General features: G+C 37.7%; 1 protein-coding gene across 1 annotated transcript in view; it reads right to left on the bottom strand.

The window, feature by feature from the left end:
- Positions 1-693: 693 nt before the first annotated feature.
- Positions 694-18,619, bottom strand: part of LOC126824936 (uncharacterized) — a 90,190-nt gene continuing 72,264 nt past the window's right edge. Inside the window, exon 5 of the mRNA XM_050554390.2 lies at positions 694-2,237. Coding sequence (XP_050410347.2) covers positions 1,777-2,237 — 461 coding nt within the window. The 3' untranslated portion in view covers positions 694-1,776. The remainder of the gene's footprint in view (positions 2,238-18,619) is intronic.

Genomic DNA, 18,619 nt, shown 5'->3' on the forward strand with positions numbered 1-18,619 from the left:
TTTTTAAATCGATAGTTCTGTATTAAGGATCTAGATTTTCAGGTAGATTTATCTTTGAGCAACAATATGGTGGCCGGTCCGAAATACCCAGACAACGATGTACATAATGTGACGTCGATTGTTTAGGGTTTATCTAAAACATTATTAGAATTAGAGACGCATTCATGCGATATGGTTATCTGTCCGAAATGACAATAATAAAATACCGAGACACCGATGTAATGATCCATCATATCACGTCGAATGTACAGCGGTGCCTATTACATCATCAAAATTAGAGACGTATCCATACATTATTCGATACATGATCATATATAATTATACTTTTATATTACCACCCATGCCATTTCAATTAGACTGATGTTTATTTTAACAATCCAGAACTATCTTTTACAGATGACATCTAATGGGTTATATGCTATTAATCAAACATATGGCGGATACAGACTCTCGGAAGCACTGCGATTACAACCCCGTGGCATCATCATCATTCTGTCATACAAGACGTTTAGGTCTACTTTTAGTCTTAGATCTGATAACCAACCTAACTACAAAAAACGTACGGATTATGATAAACTAAACAAACAAAAACAAAAAACAACATGATTTTAATAGTTTACGGTAAGCTGTTGAGCATGCCTGACATTGTGTATTATACTCAAAACGTACAGATTATGATACCCCCCCCCCCCCAAAAAAAAAAAACCACATGATTTTTAAAGTTTACTGTACTGTGCTGTTGAGCATGGCGGACATTTTATATTATACCAAAAAAGTACAGGTCATGATAAAGTACAAAAAAACATGATTTTAATATTTTACTGTGTGCTTTTGAGCATGGTGGACATTATTTTATGCATTTCGGATACAGATATTAAATCCAGTAGTAAACTTTGCTTTGTCGAGTGTTGAACATTATACTGATAACTTACAGTGTTCTCTCAAATAAGTGTTTCAAAATACATGTTCACTGTTGAGCATTAAATTGTAATTTATAATGTATAGGACCATATTTTAAAATAATGTACAAGAGTCTGTATGCTGAAATTGTATCTTAAAATAACATAATATTTATGATTATGTATCCTGAAATTCCAACTCGTTATAAAGACCACCTCACTATAAAGAGCCAATTTATACGAGTGCCGTAACTGGTCTTAATAGCGAGATTTCACTGTAGATTTATGGTGATCTGTCTAGCGATAAACCTTACAATACTAAATGACACACGACTGATCATCTCCGTGCAACACGTACGACGTAACACCCCCATTTCAAGCCATTGGTCACAGCATGACAAAACATACGATTTTGACCTTCAAAAATGACCTCTAGATACAAGAACACGTGTAGCACTCACACAGTGAAGTCGCGAGTGTGCTATCGTGGCTGTAGCCAAAGTGATATAAAACAACGTCACTGTATGGGCAACTGTTTTTACTCATTTCGGCTTGGCATTAGTTTTCGAACTCCGTTGGGTAATGACCAGTACGTATAATTAATTGGTTGGAACAATAACATATCAGTTATCCTTGCAAGAACACCTTGTGACACTTACGATTATTTTCACATGTTGCCTGACAGCATCCACTAGCTTACGTTTGCTCTAAATAACTTATCAGTTATCCTTTCCGAAACACACGGTACCACATGATGCCCACAACTGGCCTGTTGACTACTATCTTCTTCACATTAGCCTATCTTATCAGATTCGAACCCTCTCCGTCTCGTGTGAAAAATTACGCACCGCCCCGTCACGTACAACCAATCGTCATTTTATAACTGATTATCGGGTATAATCTCCATTTCAAATTCCTCCTGGTCCTCGGTTTCAGATTCTCGAATCGAACCAGACGTTGATGACCTTTCAACTGTTTTACACAAATATCGCGGACTGAGCAAAGCACATGGTAGAAGATTGCTACCGTAGTATAAAATCATCACAAAGACGTTTAATGTTGGCGACACATAGTTTCCATAGTAGTTCGACAAATTCACGATAAAGTATGGAAAGTAAAGCGGAACACTTATCAAACAGCCGTAGAAAAATTTACGACTTTGAACCAAGTCTTGGTTACGATGTTCAAACTGTATATAAGACCATTTCCAGAATGTCAGTATAGCACACACGGCGATCATGATATAAGGAGCAGCTCCTGTAGACGCTATAAAGAACGCTATCCATCCCCATGCGCCTTTATTCATGGTAGTAAAGTCCACACTACACATATTGGTCGCTGAAAAGTAAATAGAAAAATTATTAATCATTCACATAATAAATTGATTTTGATCATTAGATATATGGACGGAAAATCACGACGTGTGAAATACATGTAGGAATAAAATAGTGCAAAAGTCATAAAAAATATCAAGGGACGGTACTATTGTCCAATTTAAAGCGAGAATTTCAAATTTTCTAAGAAAGTCAAAACATAATTATTTCTATGTCTTTTGCTCAATAGGTTATCAAATCACTATTATACGATCGTGGGTATTATTTCCCACCCTTAAAAATCTATGACACAGGAAATAACAACACAATTACCTCCCCTGTTTTGCTATTGACAACATGGGGCAGCCATTTTCCAAGGTTGGAATTTGAAGTTAAAAATGATATTTTTGTCAATTTCTCAGCTGGCAATAGCGAATTATAGGATTAATAGGATTATTCTTTAACAAGGTAGGGCTGTTTATGGGGGGGGGGGGGCCTGAATGGTTAGCGTGCGCGCGCTGTATCATAAAGTCTGTCATTGAGTCGACTGGCGTGGTTTCGAATCCCCGGTTGTACGTGGCAAGGAGTAGGGTCGCCTGTCCAACATCGCGGGTTTTCTCCGGGGCCTCCGGTTTCCTCCCACTGCTAAAGACCCCTACGCGCAAGCGAATTATGTAAATAAAATTAAACCATATGTTAGTCCCGAAATGACCTAGTTTGTGTCGAGTGGACGTTAAACTCCATTTCTCTCTCTCTCTGTTTATGGATACCATCTATTTTAAGGCTTTATTTTAATACATTTTAAAAATATAACTTGAAAATTTGCAATTGCACTTTTAAGTAGCCAAGAACCCAAGATAATCAGAGCATGTTTCTAATGTTTTTGTTATAACTATTATAAGGACGAGACAATATTATCCCATAATCACGTGATTGTAACTATTAATTACAGTTCATTACATCATTGACGAACAGAAGAGAAGGGTGATTTATTTCATACCGTTACATTCCCAGACATCCCGACGGTACAGACCGGAAACACCTGTCCCTAGACAACCCCAATACCGTCCCAGATATGTGAATAGGTATAGTTTGCCACAGATATTGCATGTTTGGAAGGCGTGGGGCCGTGTGGGGGCGGGGTGAAGTTGGGGAGGGGAGGAGATCAAAGGAGTAATTGTTTCGGGCGGTCTAATGCTAAAGTATTAAACGTTAATAATGTCGTGTATTCGATAATTCAAACGACACATTGTGTTCTTATTCTAATACCAAGTTGGTACCAGTAAAAAAAAAAACTTTTAATTAGGAGCGATTGCCGAGAAACGTGCCATCAAAAGAATGTAAGGCGTTTCGGGCATTTTTCTTAACCTTAACCATTTCGATCTTTTTAGCATCTACTTAATCGGAACAACGGTAACAATGACAATCGAGGCTACATTGTTATCAAAATGATGATTTTCGGCTCCGAGTGAAATAATATGACTAAAATGTTCAAAAATTTCCCTTTACATTATCTATTTTTTAAATTACTATAGCGAGAAATATCAGCTTTTTATCTAATCTTCCATAATGTTGATTTAATCATTAGATTTAACGCAAATACATGTGCGCATATAAAAATATATCGAGCCTGCTTGATAACGACGAGGGATAACGTCGCCATAGGACCAAATAATTCAAATGCACAAAGTTAAGCCATACAAAAACTTTAGCAAATTAAATTAAATAGGGTTTAAATTAGTAAGGTTCTGCACCGACTGCGGAACTTCAGCCCGTAATTGTTTCTCGCACATTAACGTACAGTATAACATCAAAAAATTCTAGTTCGTTGATTTTATTATTTATAACTCAAGGAAATCATTCACAATGGCAGACTAATTGAGCTAATATAATACGTGATACGCGTAGCATTTATCGAAACTGTTCACGTACCAGACATCTTAAGCTTCTCTTTTGTGTTTATTCAGTAAGCTAACTGAGGAATAGGCAATTAGGATGTCTACGCCAGTTATTAAAAAAATAATGTTTCAGTTGATGTGATTTGAATAGACATGTAGGAGCCATTCAAATTACAATATACGCAAACCATAGCCCAGGCAAAAATGTCTCATACTGCGAAGTTGCTTACGGTGGGTCGCTGACTGGTGTTGGTCAAAAAAAGATTCTTTAGATTTCCATTAGTGTTTGCCCCTTGTGCAGGACGGGGTGGACAGACAAAGACGAAAAACAGTCCCGTGCCCACGTTGGCGTGAACCGCGGCTTTTCACCACTACGAAAAGGACAATTTGCTCCATTTCCAGCCTTGTTATTTCACACCCACCGAACTACCTTGGTAGGCAAGAAAAAACACAACTAGCCCGATTTTGTTCTATGGAGTCACTGCTACAATTCAATGAAATAAATGTCGACGGAACATAAATTATTTACATTCCTTTAAAATGCACAAGTCAGAGTATGTTTACTTACTCCCTCTAGAAGTCTTGATATTATTTCGTATTTGAAAAGTTAACTCTGATAACAAGTTTTCATAGACAGCGTCAAACATTCCATTCAACTGAACGATATTATTATGGACATCAACTTACAACAGTTTGTGGTGGTGCTTGTGGTGGTGCTTGTGGTGGTGCTGGGGGTGGGGCGGGGCGAATGGTTAGCACGTGCGCGCTGTATCATATTACGGTCAGTCATTGAGTCAACTGGCATGTCATTGTTACATCTGGTATGCTTTTGATTCCCCGGTTGTACGCGACAAGGATTAGGGTCCTGTCCAACCAACCTCGTTGATTTTCTCTGGGTCCTCAAGTTTCCTCCCACTGCCAAGACCCCTATGCACAAGCGAATAAACCCCATTTCTCTCTCTCTCTCTCTCTCTCTCTCTCTCTCTCACACACACACACACACACACACACACACACACATTACTTTGTGTTTTATTGCCGATGACTGGTATAGATTCCCTTATAATTACACTGTCACTGTTTGGTAGGTTATCGACTTTATCCACAGCTTTTGTCTATGTTCGTGATTCTAGAATTATGACCTTCCATACCATTGGGTTAATCATTACCCTACTAAATACAATGGATTAATTTAGAAATGCGTGATTTTGATTTTTCTATAAATTCAACGTAAATGTATAACATAGTTTCACGGATGAAGTTTGTCTATAAACTACCCAAATAAAAATCGAGAAGGACTAATATGAATTGCTAATAACGTTTGGTCTGTCAGTTTTTAATAAGAATTGAAATGAAATGGGGTTTAACGTCCTAGTGTTCTGCTCCGACTGAGTTAATGAAGACGGGTATACGCCACCCAGTGCTATGAGGCAAATTGTGCCCGGGCAGCGGCACTATGGCCTAATCTTACATCAAATTCCAACTGCCAAGTGATCCTTTACATGCACGCCAATTTGTAAACGGGACCTCAGTTTTCGTCCCATCCAGGTCCTTCTTCCTGCACCACTGACAAGGAGAATTCATGTTGGAAAATCCCGATAAACTTCTCGCTCAATGCGAGGATCGAACAAGCGACCTCCAGACTAGCATGCCAGGGTCTTACCCACTTAGCCACGGTGGTTCCAGCTTTTAATATCAAAACGTATGATTGGAAAGGAAATGTCCTGCTTCGGTGTACCAAGAGTGACATATACGCTATACACAGTGTGCTATAAACGACGTTGCTGCCTGCTTTTCGTGAATTAAAACTGCCAATAATGAATGAATGAAATGGTTTTTTAATGGCACGTCAGCTCTAACCGGGATATATAAGTCCAAACTAGAAACAAATAATCACATGAAAATTAAAATGTTGAGGAAAGAAACACAGTATAATGCGGCTAGCGCTTTCAGTTCCATCGGAACATCTTCAACCCTTAATACATAATAATATTCTCCACAGTAAATATGAAATAGGGAGCTATGGTGGCTAGGTGGTTAAGACGCTGGGTCGCTAGCCTGGAGGTGGTGTTCGATCCCTGCATTGGCCGAGCAAGTACATCCAGATTTTCCGACGTGGTTTCCCCTTGTCAGTGGTGCAGAACGGAGGGTCTGACAAGGACAGCTGTTTAGTCCTTTGGATGATACGAAAAGCCAAGGACCCGTGTATATATTAGAATGCACGTAAAAGATCCCCTGGCAGTTGGAATTCGATATAAGAGTAGGCGATAGTGCCGCTGCCCGGGCAAAATTCCCCTCATAGCACACTGTATGGCGTATGCCCGTCTTCATTAGCCCAGTATAGGAGCAGAACAGTAGGACGTTAAACCCCATTTCATTTCTGTAAAAATGAAATAAATAAATATCGCACACTTTATTATATATATTTAAAATATGAAATAGAGAATCAGATATAATTAAAACTTATATGGCGTATGCCCGTCTTCATTAGCCCAGTATAGGAGCAGAACAGTAGGACGTTAAACCCCATTTCATTTCATTTCATTTCTGTAAATATGAAATAAATAAATATCGCACACTTTATTATATATATTTAAAATATGAAATAGAGAATCAGATATAATTAAAACTTTCGATAAAAATGTGTCTCTTTTAAAAAATCTAACGCTTTACAATATATACCCGGTTGAACAAATAACTGGCTTAAACGGCCAATAAAATTGTTCGTTTATGTGCATGTAAATTTATACACGGGACCCAAATGACTAGATGGGGCTTTGATGGCCGAATGGTTAGCACGTGCGCTGCACCATAAGGGATGTCATTGAGTCAACTGGCGTGGTTTCGATTCCCCGGTTGTACGTGACAAAGAGTAGGGTCGCTTGTCCTCCGGTTTCCTCCCAATGCTAAAGACACCTACGCGCAAAATAATTATTGAAATAAAATTTATCCATGTGTCAGTCCCGAAATGACCTAGTTTGTGTCGAGTGGATGTTAACCCTATCTCTCTCTCTCTCTCTCTCTCTGTCTCTCCAAATGACTAGGCACTGTCTCTTTCCAGGTTTCTCGTCCTGCACCACTGATATATGGGAAACCACGTTGATTATTGATCCACCAAGATCCACAGTGGCGCCTATGACAACAGTATAAATCAGTTTAAGATTGACGTCTAACTGCTATACAAGGAAGCAGATAAAAGCAAAACGGTCTGCATCATGCAACGGTTCTAATTATTCCGTCAAACTTCAGAAAACATCAAACACAGACGAAAACTGAATTCAAATACGGCTTGAATCTATTAGTATTTGTGTTTATTTTAAGAACTAAGTGGATACATATAGCAATAACCGGTAAATCACGAACTGTTGTTCTCGCTTAATCACCCGTGAAATTATCTCCCAGGCTTCTTATTTTAGTTTATTAATGACACAATTTTAATTCCATACTCATGCTATTGACTGAATTAAACCCTAACTCAGTATTTTCCTTAAGATTTGAAATCAAAAACATGAATTATATTTCAATACAGGTCCATTTCAATCAATATTGATGTTATCTTGCCGTGAAAATATGGGATCCTAATATTCAATTATAAAGACGCAATGGACATTTTATAATCAGTACACACGAATCGTGTATATTGGATACTTTCTCGTGTCATTTGTAATGGACCAAGAAAAACATATCATACAAGGCAATGCGGAAGTAATTATGGCTGATTTATAAACGACAAAACAACAATAATAATCCTAAACGTGTAGAATTAACTAAACGACTCTCCGTTTACGTATTTCACCGAATATAATTGTTTATAAATAACAATACTTGTTTTAAACACTGAACATAAATCACATTATACACATTCTTATTACATTACCATGCAATTTTAGAACCATTTTCGTATATTTTAAGGAGTAGGGTCGCCTGTCCAACCTCGTGGGTTTTCTCCGGGTCCTCCGGTTTACTCCCACTGCTAAAGACCCTTATGGGCAAGCGAATTATTGAAATAAAATTAAACCATATGTTAGTCCCGAAGTGGTCTGGTTTGTGTCGAGTGGACGTTAAACCCCATTTCTCTCTCTGTCTCGTATATTTTAAAGGAGCTATAAGTCGCTAATATTTGTGACCTAGAAATTGACACAAATGGGTCGCAACATATATAATAATGTAATATGAATGTATATAAACTGATTTACATTCAATTTTTTCTGTTTTTTTAATCAGTTATATTCGGCGAAATACGCCATAAGTCTCAATCGAATGTCAATCTCTAGCGACTTGCTATTTCAGTCTACACCGATAGTATTTATTGCGCATACTCTTCAGGCAAGTATATGTCGTCAACGTTTGCCATGACTTGTGGAATATATCTAGCCCCGTTCTTGGAGTCCCTTGTTACACATGACGCTGCTACGCATTATGGTACACGATTCGTGTACGAATGGTAAAATGTTTATTGTGTCTTAAATATTGGATATCAGAAGTCCATCTTTTCCCGGTAAGATTACAACATCAATGTGGATTTAAATTGACAAATAATTTGTGTTTTCAATGTCGAAGACTTTGGATGATACTGAGTTAGAGACTTAGCTACTTTAAGTTTCCAAAGAATAGGGACATACGCCCTTTAAAGTCCCACTTTTCTGTACCCAAAGCTACATCAAGTCAACTGTTAAATTTGAAAATAATGTTAGATCGTTTCAGCGATAGAAATTATTTACGCTATAAATATTGAGATGTTATCAAAATGAAACATGAAAGTTAAGTGCAGGCCTTTATCTCGACTCAGTGAATGCCTGTAAAACACACGTGTGTCACAAATTATCGCAATGATTCTTGGTCTTAGTTCAGCTTATGGTTGGGTTGGGTTGGGTTGGGTTGGGTGGAGGGTGGGGTGGGTGGATGGCCGAATGGTTAACACGTCTGTCATTGAGTCAACTGGTGTGGTTTCGAATCCCCGTTTGTACCTGACAAGAAGTAGGGTCGCCTATCCAATAACGCGGGTTTTCTCCAGGCCCGCCGGTTTCCATACGCTGCTAAAAACCACAACGCGCAAGCGAATTATTGAAATGGAATCGAACCATATTATGTTAGTTTGTGTCGAGTAGACGTTAAACCCCATTTCTCTCTCTCTGTGTTCAGGTTATTGTACCCCTATTGTTTTTTTTTTTAAAAATAAAAACAATTCCTCTATAAATGTAGATAGATTATTGTAGAAATGGGGTTTAACGTCCTGTCCACATTTGATTGGGATTAACATATAGTAATCCTATTTTTATGTTTGCGAGTGCGCTATGTGTGGCAGAGAACTTTGCGCAGATCTCTTTGGTCCACAAACAATGTTTTCGCGTTATTTCTTAGCATTTATTATCATTCCCGCGGGCTTCAGTCTGAATTGCAATTGGTGTGTCACGTGTACAAATATAGTCTATCTAGAACATCTGATATCATTTCTCATTTCTAGAACACCTGATACCACTTCACATTTCTAGAACACCTGATACCACTTCTCATTTCTAGAACACCTGATACCACTTCTCATTTCTAGAACACCTGATACTACTTCTCATTTCTAGAACACCTGATACCACTTCTCATTTCTAGAACATATGATACCTCTTCTCATTTCTAGAACACCTGATACCACTTCTCATTTCTAGAACACCTGATACCACTTCTCATTTCTAGAACACCTGGTACCACTTCTCATTTCTAGAACATCTGATACCACTTCCAATTTCTAGAACACCTGATACCTCTTCTCACTGGATTTGAATTCTATCTGCTGCTCAACGTCCATTTATAATTAAATCCAAAATTGGATAATCGAGACTTTAGTAATGATGATCGAAGCTATGCATAAAACTCAATCGGCCATATCTCTGTTGAGAGTGTAGCAATATGACTTTAAATTTACATTATCTAGTTTTTAACTATTATAGTGAGAAATGCCAGCTCTTTATCTAATCTCCCATAATGCATCTTTAATAGATTTCCAGACACCTTTTCTACGATGTCATAGAAACTTGTGTAGGCTAATGTGATTGAATACAATAAAAATATAGCCGACATAAGAACTAAACTAATTATTAAATGATAACAGTTTTGACCTGACATAACGTCTACCGTTCTCTCTTCAGTGTAAACCACTTGACATTTAGAAGTCGACAGTTTAACAGTGATAATGAAATCAAATCGAATTTGGCATTCAACGCAACTTTTCCAGTTTGAGAAAACTTGATCATGATTAAATATAATATTCCAATACATATATATATATATATATATATATATATATATATATATATATATATTCGTCTACAAAGCACGATCTTATTGTGTTTTCTTTTTTACTCGTTTGTTTAATGGCTAATAAAAGACCTCCATTTATTAAATTACAAATAAAGCTTAATGTTAATTTATATTAATTTTGTAGGTTAATGGTTGTAATTCTGTAGTCATGCAAACCAGACCAGCTCTGATAAAAATGATGATAAATTAAAGGTCCACTATAGAATGCCACAGAGCCACATATTGGCGGGCACGGCATCCCTCACAGTACCCCGTATATTCAATGGTGCAGGAGAGAGAGAGAGAGAGTCATTTTGGGACTAACATATGGTTCAATTTTATTTCAATAATTCGCTTGCGCGTCGGGGTCTTTAGCAGTGGGAAGAAACCGGAGGACTCACGAGGTTGGACAACGCGCTAACCATTCCGCCATCCAAGCCCCCCCCCCCCCGCCCCATAGGACGATAAAACCTATTTCATTTCATTTAAAATTGTTCAATGTATGGAAGTTTAAAACTGCTTAATTTTGTGTTTAAATCCCTTAAAATCCTCTACCAAATGGCCGAGCAACTAACTCAATATTTGTGATACTATAATGGTGTGATAATCTGCCAATCACTAAAAGATAATTAATGTTTCTTAAATTAACCACTTTAAGATCAACTGTCTGCGATATCACCTCGGTGGAAGCGGACGTAAAATACAACTAACACACACAAGTCGTTAACCTGTCATTACATTTCAACTCGTCATTTGGTAACGACGTTAATCCCATCTATTGTTTTTGTTGATTTATTACATTGTTTAACCCTTTATTCATTGTTCATCTATCGACATGTCTATGGTGGCCCATGGTCGCAATAGCGTTTTTGGGGTTATTTTTTTGTATTTCATTTAAAATAATAAAAAATAAAAGTAAAAAAAAAGAAACTTTTTTTTTTCTTTTGTTTTACAAAATAAAAAAAAATCTTTTCAAATTTAAAAAAAAAAAATCTTTTCGAAATTTAAAAAAAAAAAAATCTTTTTGAAATAAAAAAAATCTATAAAAAGAAAATTAATAAAATATTTGAGATTATAAAAAAATTTAAAAAAAAATAACATTAAAAATTTTAATAAAAAAACAAAACAAGTGAAATAGTAAAAAAACAAAAAAAGAATTCTTCACGTGGCCCATCGTCGTAATAGTGTCTTGATTATCCAGACTCAGTATAAAGTCAGCCTACGACAGCTATCATTAGACTCGAGTGACCAGAAATACCTCGTGGCCCATTGTTGCTATAGTGTCTCGATTATCCTATGTGGCATAACCCGAGCGACAAGAAACGAGTTTGTAGTTATCTCCCCTTCCGAAAGGAAAAAAAGTAAACAGACACCAACACGTGAAACACGATTTTCCACCCATGTATTTATACATATGCAAGTCAATAGAAATGTATAATTTATAGACTATAGAAGCCTGGCGTCATTTAGACTAGGTTATCCAGTCTAACTAGAACTAGGCCTACATACATAAAGTCATTGACTTTAATGATACCATTCGACCTACTACTACTAGTGCAGACCCATTCTCCCCTCAAAAGGCTTATGTAATGTTTTTAAAACACTTGGTCTCCCTGAGATCAAGATTCTCACTATTCCCCCTAAACATCTCCTACGGCCAGAGACGGTGCCAAATTGCAGTATTTTGTATGACAGAAACTATTGAGAATTGTCACACATGAAATTTGTGGGTGTTCTTCGGGAATTTACAAAACATAATTAATATTTTTAATAATGATTAGACAGAGCATAGCGATATAAGGTACGACTCAACCAACGGCAATGGTCACGTAAATTACTGTCGAATTTCAAAAGTAGTTAACAACTTTGAAACTAATCCTCGAAGTATAGGCCTACTCTACTAAGTAGTCGGGGGGGGGGGGCAAATGGTTAGCACGTGCTAGTGGTCTAGAGTGTCACGCTTCGACCTCTAGTTGGCCGGTCACCTCTGGCTTGCGGCTGTGGTTTCGATCCCAGGTGTGAGCGTATGTGGCTTGGAGATAGGGGCGCCTTCTCAACCTCGTGGGTTTACTCCGGGTACTCCGGTTTCCTCCCACAGCAAAGACCCCTTCGCGTGCGCTAAGATCATTAAAAATGAACTTGTCTGCGATATCACCTTCGGTGGAAGCGGACGTTAAACGCTAAGAACAACAAAGCCCGTCATTGAGTCAACTGGCGTGATTTCGAATCCCCGGTTGCACGTGACAAGGAGTAGGGTGACCTGTCAAACCTCGTGGGTCTGTCGTTCAGATTATCCTGTGTGGGATCTATGAAGAACGTATACACTCGATCGACAAGAAACGATTCTATAGTTACCTCACATCAAGGCACAAGTAATTTTAACTAAAATCTATTAAAATTAAATTTTAAGTTACAATCGATCTTCGTGAAACGCGTAAATTTAAAATTTCACTTTGATTTTAGTTAAAAACTATGTTAGTGATTTTAGTTTCAGTTTTTGTGAAACCCCTGCTCTCTCTGAGGTCATCGCTACGACCACAGGAACTGGTAAGAGGTGCGAAAGTGCGATGGCGCACAACATACAAAATAGAGCATGATAGCCTACGTGGACTTCGTCTGGGGCCTGTTTAACTAAGATAAAATCCAATTTTTAGTATTTGATTGGATAATAGATACTATTAGATTTATTTTAGTGCTTAGCCAATCAAAATTGAAGTATCTACTGAAATTGGATTTTATCTTTAGTTAAAAGTTCCGTCACTCACATGTTGATGTGAGATAACTACAGACTCGTTTCTTGTCGTTCGAGTCTATACGTTCTTCATAGATCCCACACATGATAATCGAGATACTACTGCAACAATGGGCCACAAAATGTTCCTGGTCGCTCTAGTCTAATGATAGCTGTATACTGGGTCTGGATACTCAAGACACTATTGCGACGATGTGCCACGTCGGGAATTATTTTTTATCTTTTCTTTTTCGATTTTATTTTTCATTTATTTTTTTTTAATATTATTTCTTTTTTATTTATTTTTAAATATATTTTATTATTTTATATATATAGAGATTTTTTTTTAATTTTAAAAAGATTTCTTTTTTTTCAATTTTAAAAAGATTTTTTTTTATTTTGTAAAATAAAAAAAAAATTGTTTCTTTTTTTTTTACTAATATTTTTATTATTTTAAATGAAATACAAAAAATAACCCAAAAAACGCTATTGCGACCATGGGCCACCATACATGTCAGTTATAATTGCATTTGGTATTATCCTATTATCGGAGTTTCCTTAAATATAACAAAATTTGTACAGTGAAGGCTGTCACTAGTTAGGATCCCTTACTAAGTGCAGTAACTGGCCTGTCAGTACTGTATGACGATATATGTATATTTATGTTCCAGTATATTAAAGAATTGAAGAATCATTCGATGTCTGTTATATCCGAATAAAGAATTTACACCTCTAAAATACGTTTTCAAACAGCTTAGGCTCGCCAGTCTTCAACTGGAAATGGAGACCGGTGTCCCAAGCTGTATTATGTGGTGTCTGGATAAAACCAGACTGTTTTTTTAATAAAAATAATGTGTAGGTGAAATTTACCTTTCGTTATCATGGGTCATTCACTGTATAGACCTCTCAAAGAACGGGAATCGATTATCAGGTCACCCAACGAAAAAAAGGACCCGAAATCTTAAAAGGGTTACGAGTCCGGATAAGCAGTTTTGACCTTCACGTCCAAACGACTCAATATTTTGATCTGAAATTTTGAAACAAGGTAAATACACCATTCCTCTATATTTTGGCGTTTAACTTTCATACTTACTCGGACTTTTATTTTTGAGACTCTGTTCAAATCGGGATAGCCCCTTTTATGTCTAGCAGAACCTCGTTGTTTTACGATACATGATTTATTTTATAAAGCCAGACCATGTAATAAGTGACACAGACGCATTAAGAAATAATTTGATATTAATGTAGTTAATACTAAGAATGAGTCTGTCTCCGAGCAATAGTTAAAGACGTAGTTGACTATAAACCAAACATAGATTACAATATAACTGAAGTTAATTATTCTTGTCTCAGAGGTACCCAGTTGATTACTATAATTCAAAAGGAATGGATTTTTCTTGATCTAGGTAGCTTTGGTTAAATGGATTAAAGATGCCGCCCGGGCTAAATTGCAATTCTTTGGCACCTAGAAATTGACACAATGGGTCGCAACGCATGTGATACTGTAACATGAATGCACATAAACTGATTTACATTCAATCGTTTCTGTTTTTACTGTTATCTTTAATCAGTTATGTTCGGCGAAATACGCGAAGAGTCTGAATTGAATGGCAGTCTTTTGTATCTGGTTATTCCAGTCTACATCGATAGTAGTCTCATACATGGGATATGTTTAGCCTCGTTCATCGAGTCGTCCCATACAACTGGCACTCAAAAGCATTATGTGCCAATTTTAAAATTTTCATTTTGTTTTAAATATTGGTTACCCGAAGCCCAACTGTTCACAGTAAGGTAACATCATCAATGTTGATTTAACTTGGCCAATAAGTCGTGTTTGCAATGTCGAAGACTGTGGATGATGTTGAGTTAAAGACTTAGCTCCTTTAAAGGCTTGTTAAAATACAAAATGAAGTGGGAAGTAACAGATTTAACGTCTTGCCTACCACAATAGGTATATGTCATATATTATGTTATGCTGTGCCAAGGCAGCGACAATGCAGTCTACTTTTATCTCGTATTCCATCTGTCAAGGGTCTTTTTTACGCGCACGCTAACGTTGTGTACGCTTAACCTCTTTCCTTGGCTCCACATCTTAACGACTACCTTCTATCTTTGTCAAAACCCCAGAGCGGAAAGAAAAACCACGCCGGAAAATACCGAAGAACTTTATCGCCCAGACTCTGGTAGGAACCTAAGACCTGTGCCTTACCCACTGAGTCACCGCGACTCTTTTGCTAAGATACAAAAACGGTATGTTTATTCAAATGATTTCTGGATAGGAATGGGAAGAGGCAAAACCTTTGAGTATAACCCTTAATGTTATGGGTAAAGCTCATTATTATTGTTATTATTATTATTAAATTAAAACTCATTTGCCTCCTTGGATTCATCGGGGTGTGGCTTGTGTGGGTGGGTAGTCAAGTGATCTATTGAGTCGAGTGGCTTGATATCAATTAATCTAAATCATTAGTGCCGCTTGCCGAAACTGGTGGGTTTTCTCCGAGTCTTCTGGTCACCTCTCAATGCTGTTGTTCAATCCGTCTCAAAGAAAATGAAATAAAGATCAGATTTGTCTTTAACGCTCGGTCGGTGTGTTGGCTCGTATTACGATCTCTTTGTTCGGGTGATTTGATTAATGTCTTACAGGAATAAATCATATTTCAATTTCCCCCACGTGTCACTGTCTATATAACTATCGTGCGTTCGTTACATAAGGGTTAATATAGATATTACCATGGGGGCGCCATATGATCCATCAATGTCATATATCCAGGAACTATCTGATACATATTACCGTTGATCAATTCTTAATATTTCTCTATTATTATATCAGTCTGGCCGTATAGTTGATGATCACATTATTCAGTTTAATTGCAGATTAAGTATTGGCCTGGTATTTCAGAGATCTAGCTGCGATTTAAAGCGCTCTGGTGTTTCGGGGATCTGTGACTGCAGATGACTTGGCGATTCAGGGATCTGTGACTGCAGATGGCCTGATCTGTGACCACAAACGACCCGATGTTTCGGGTATCTTCGACTGTACAGGGACCGGTGTTTTGGGTATCTGGTGTTTCGGGGATCTGTGACTTCAGATGATCTGACGTTTCAGTGATCTTTGTACAGGACCTGTTTATTCAGGTATCTGTAGATGATCTGGTGTTTCGGGAATCTGTGACTGCAGATGACTTGGTGTGCCAGGGATTTTTGTAGATGATCGGACCCTTGACATTTGGAACTCGACAAAAAGTAGGATAAACTGTTCCGTATAATACACGGCATTGCACACACCCGTCTTCATATAGACCAGTCGGTGAATATAGCTCATAAATAGGACGTTAAACCCCATTTCAGTTCATTGATTAGTTCAAATTCAGGAATACAATGGAAGTAATTTGGCTAAAAGCCCGGACACAGTAATTTGAGAGGCGGGCTTATGTCATCCTACAGGCCAACTATATCACTAATAACTAATACAAACTGCTAGCTACCATCAGAGATAATTCAAAATTGATAAAATTCTTGAACCTGTTCCAATTACGGGAAGTTATTTGTCCTAACTTCGAAATACTATGTTTCTGATGGGCGTATATACGTCACCTGACAACATAATGTTTAGTATGGTGACCATGGTCAAAGAATGACTTCTTCTTTAATTAAGGTAATTGATAACAGTCGATATGATTAATGCTCATGTATATTAAACGTTCATTAAATGAAACCAGCGGTATTGATCGTATTGAGACGTGATTGATCTGTATGGAACCCTGTTCAATCACAACCACAGAAACTAAGGCAACCTCTATTGCCATTAAGTTCCGAAGAGATCCCCATACAACAAAACAGCCGTCGCTTTGGTCTTTGTAAAGATGTAATTAAAACTCGAGTCCCGTCGCTTTGATTAATTCGCTAGGGTTTATTACTAGGATGGTAATAATGCTTTAGGCTAGGGTTTAATTACTAGTGTACTGGGTGTTACGTTTATCCAGTTTTTAACCCGAGGTGCTATATCGGTTCTCTTCTCTTATCCATCTCTTCCTGTGCACATGTCGTTTATGACCGGAATCGACCGTTGGTGACCGGAACCAGCCGCTCATGCCCGGAAGTTGACGGAGTTGTTGTGGACGTAGTCGAACATGATTTATTCTAATGGTTTATTCTAATGGAAACCAGACCCCACTTCGCATAGCTCTCTTACATAGAAATCCATGCAAGTAACGCCATGTACGCTTTGTGCAAGCAATATTCGAATCACTTAAAAAAAAAGCTTATATATCCATTTACATGCAATATTCGGTTCACCATACAGCCTATATCTCTATCTGCATACGTATATCAACATGGGGGTCGCAAATGGTTAGCGCGTGCGCGTTTTATCATAAGGTCTGTCATTGAGTCAACTGGTCGGGTCTCTATTACCTGGTTGTATGTGACAAGGGGTAGTGTCGTCTGTCCAACCTCGTGGGTTTTCTCCGAGTCCTCCGGTTTCCTCCCACTGCTGAAGACCCCTGCGCGCAAACGAATTATTGAAATAAAACTGAACCATGTGTTAGTCCCGAAATGACCTAATTTGTGTCGATTGAACATTATACCTTCATTTCTCTATATAGGTATATCAACATGATTTCCTTCAACAGATGGGGTCACGGTGGCTAAGTGGGTAAGACGCTGGCTCGTTAGCCTGGAGGTCGGGTGTTCGATCCCTGCATTGGCCGAGGAAGTTCATCCAAATATTTCGTCGTGGTTCCCCTTTTTCAGTGATGCAGACTGGAGGGCCTTAAAAGGACAGCTGTCTAGTCGTTCAGATGGGACGAAAAACTGAGGTCCGTGTACACATTAGTGTGCACGTAAAATATCCCTTGACAGTTGGAATTCGATGTAAGGGTAGGCCGTACATAGTGCCGCTGTTTTGGCAAAATTTCCCTCATAGCACACTGTATGGCATATGCCCGTCTTAATAAGCCCAATTCGGAGCAGAACAGTAGGACGTTAAACCCCATTTCATTTCATTTAATTTCCTTCAACGATGGTCGTATCATTACTAATATCATTAAACTAGATTAAATTCGTCGAAATATTTCACTCTCGGCGATTTAGTGATTTGCTAATTTGAAATAACATCTCATATTCTCTGGGTTTCCCCCTTCCGTGATGATCGAAGGATGTTAACAAATTAAGAATTTAAAGCTAATAAGTATGCCGCCAATGTTCAACACCTAGTTTCAGAACATCTCAAGTGCTTGAATGTTTTGAGATTCCGTGACCAGAAACTCTACAAACTCCACTTATACAAATTCCCTAACGTAATTTGCGAATAAAACTTCTAAATGAATGCCACGAACACGGAAAATTGGCGAGTTCCATGTCACTATTGATTGTACGTCATGGTAGTTAGGTATAATTAGCGTCTAACGGTTAACCGTCTTTAATGAAATTAAGACGTGTAATTATGGTAGAGTCCAATGGGAAAACAAATTCTCTCCGTAAGCT

The sequence above is a fragment of the Patella vulgata genome, chromosome 6, assembly GCF_932274485.2.
Source record: "Patella vulgata chromosome 6, xgPatVulg1.2, whole genome shotgun sequence".
NCBI classification, from domain to species: Eukaryota; Metazoa; Mollusca; class Gastropoda; family Patellidae; genus Patella; species Patella vulgata.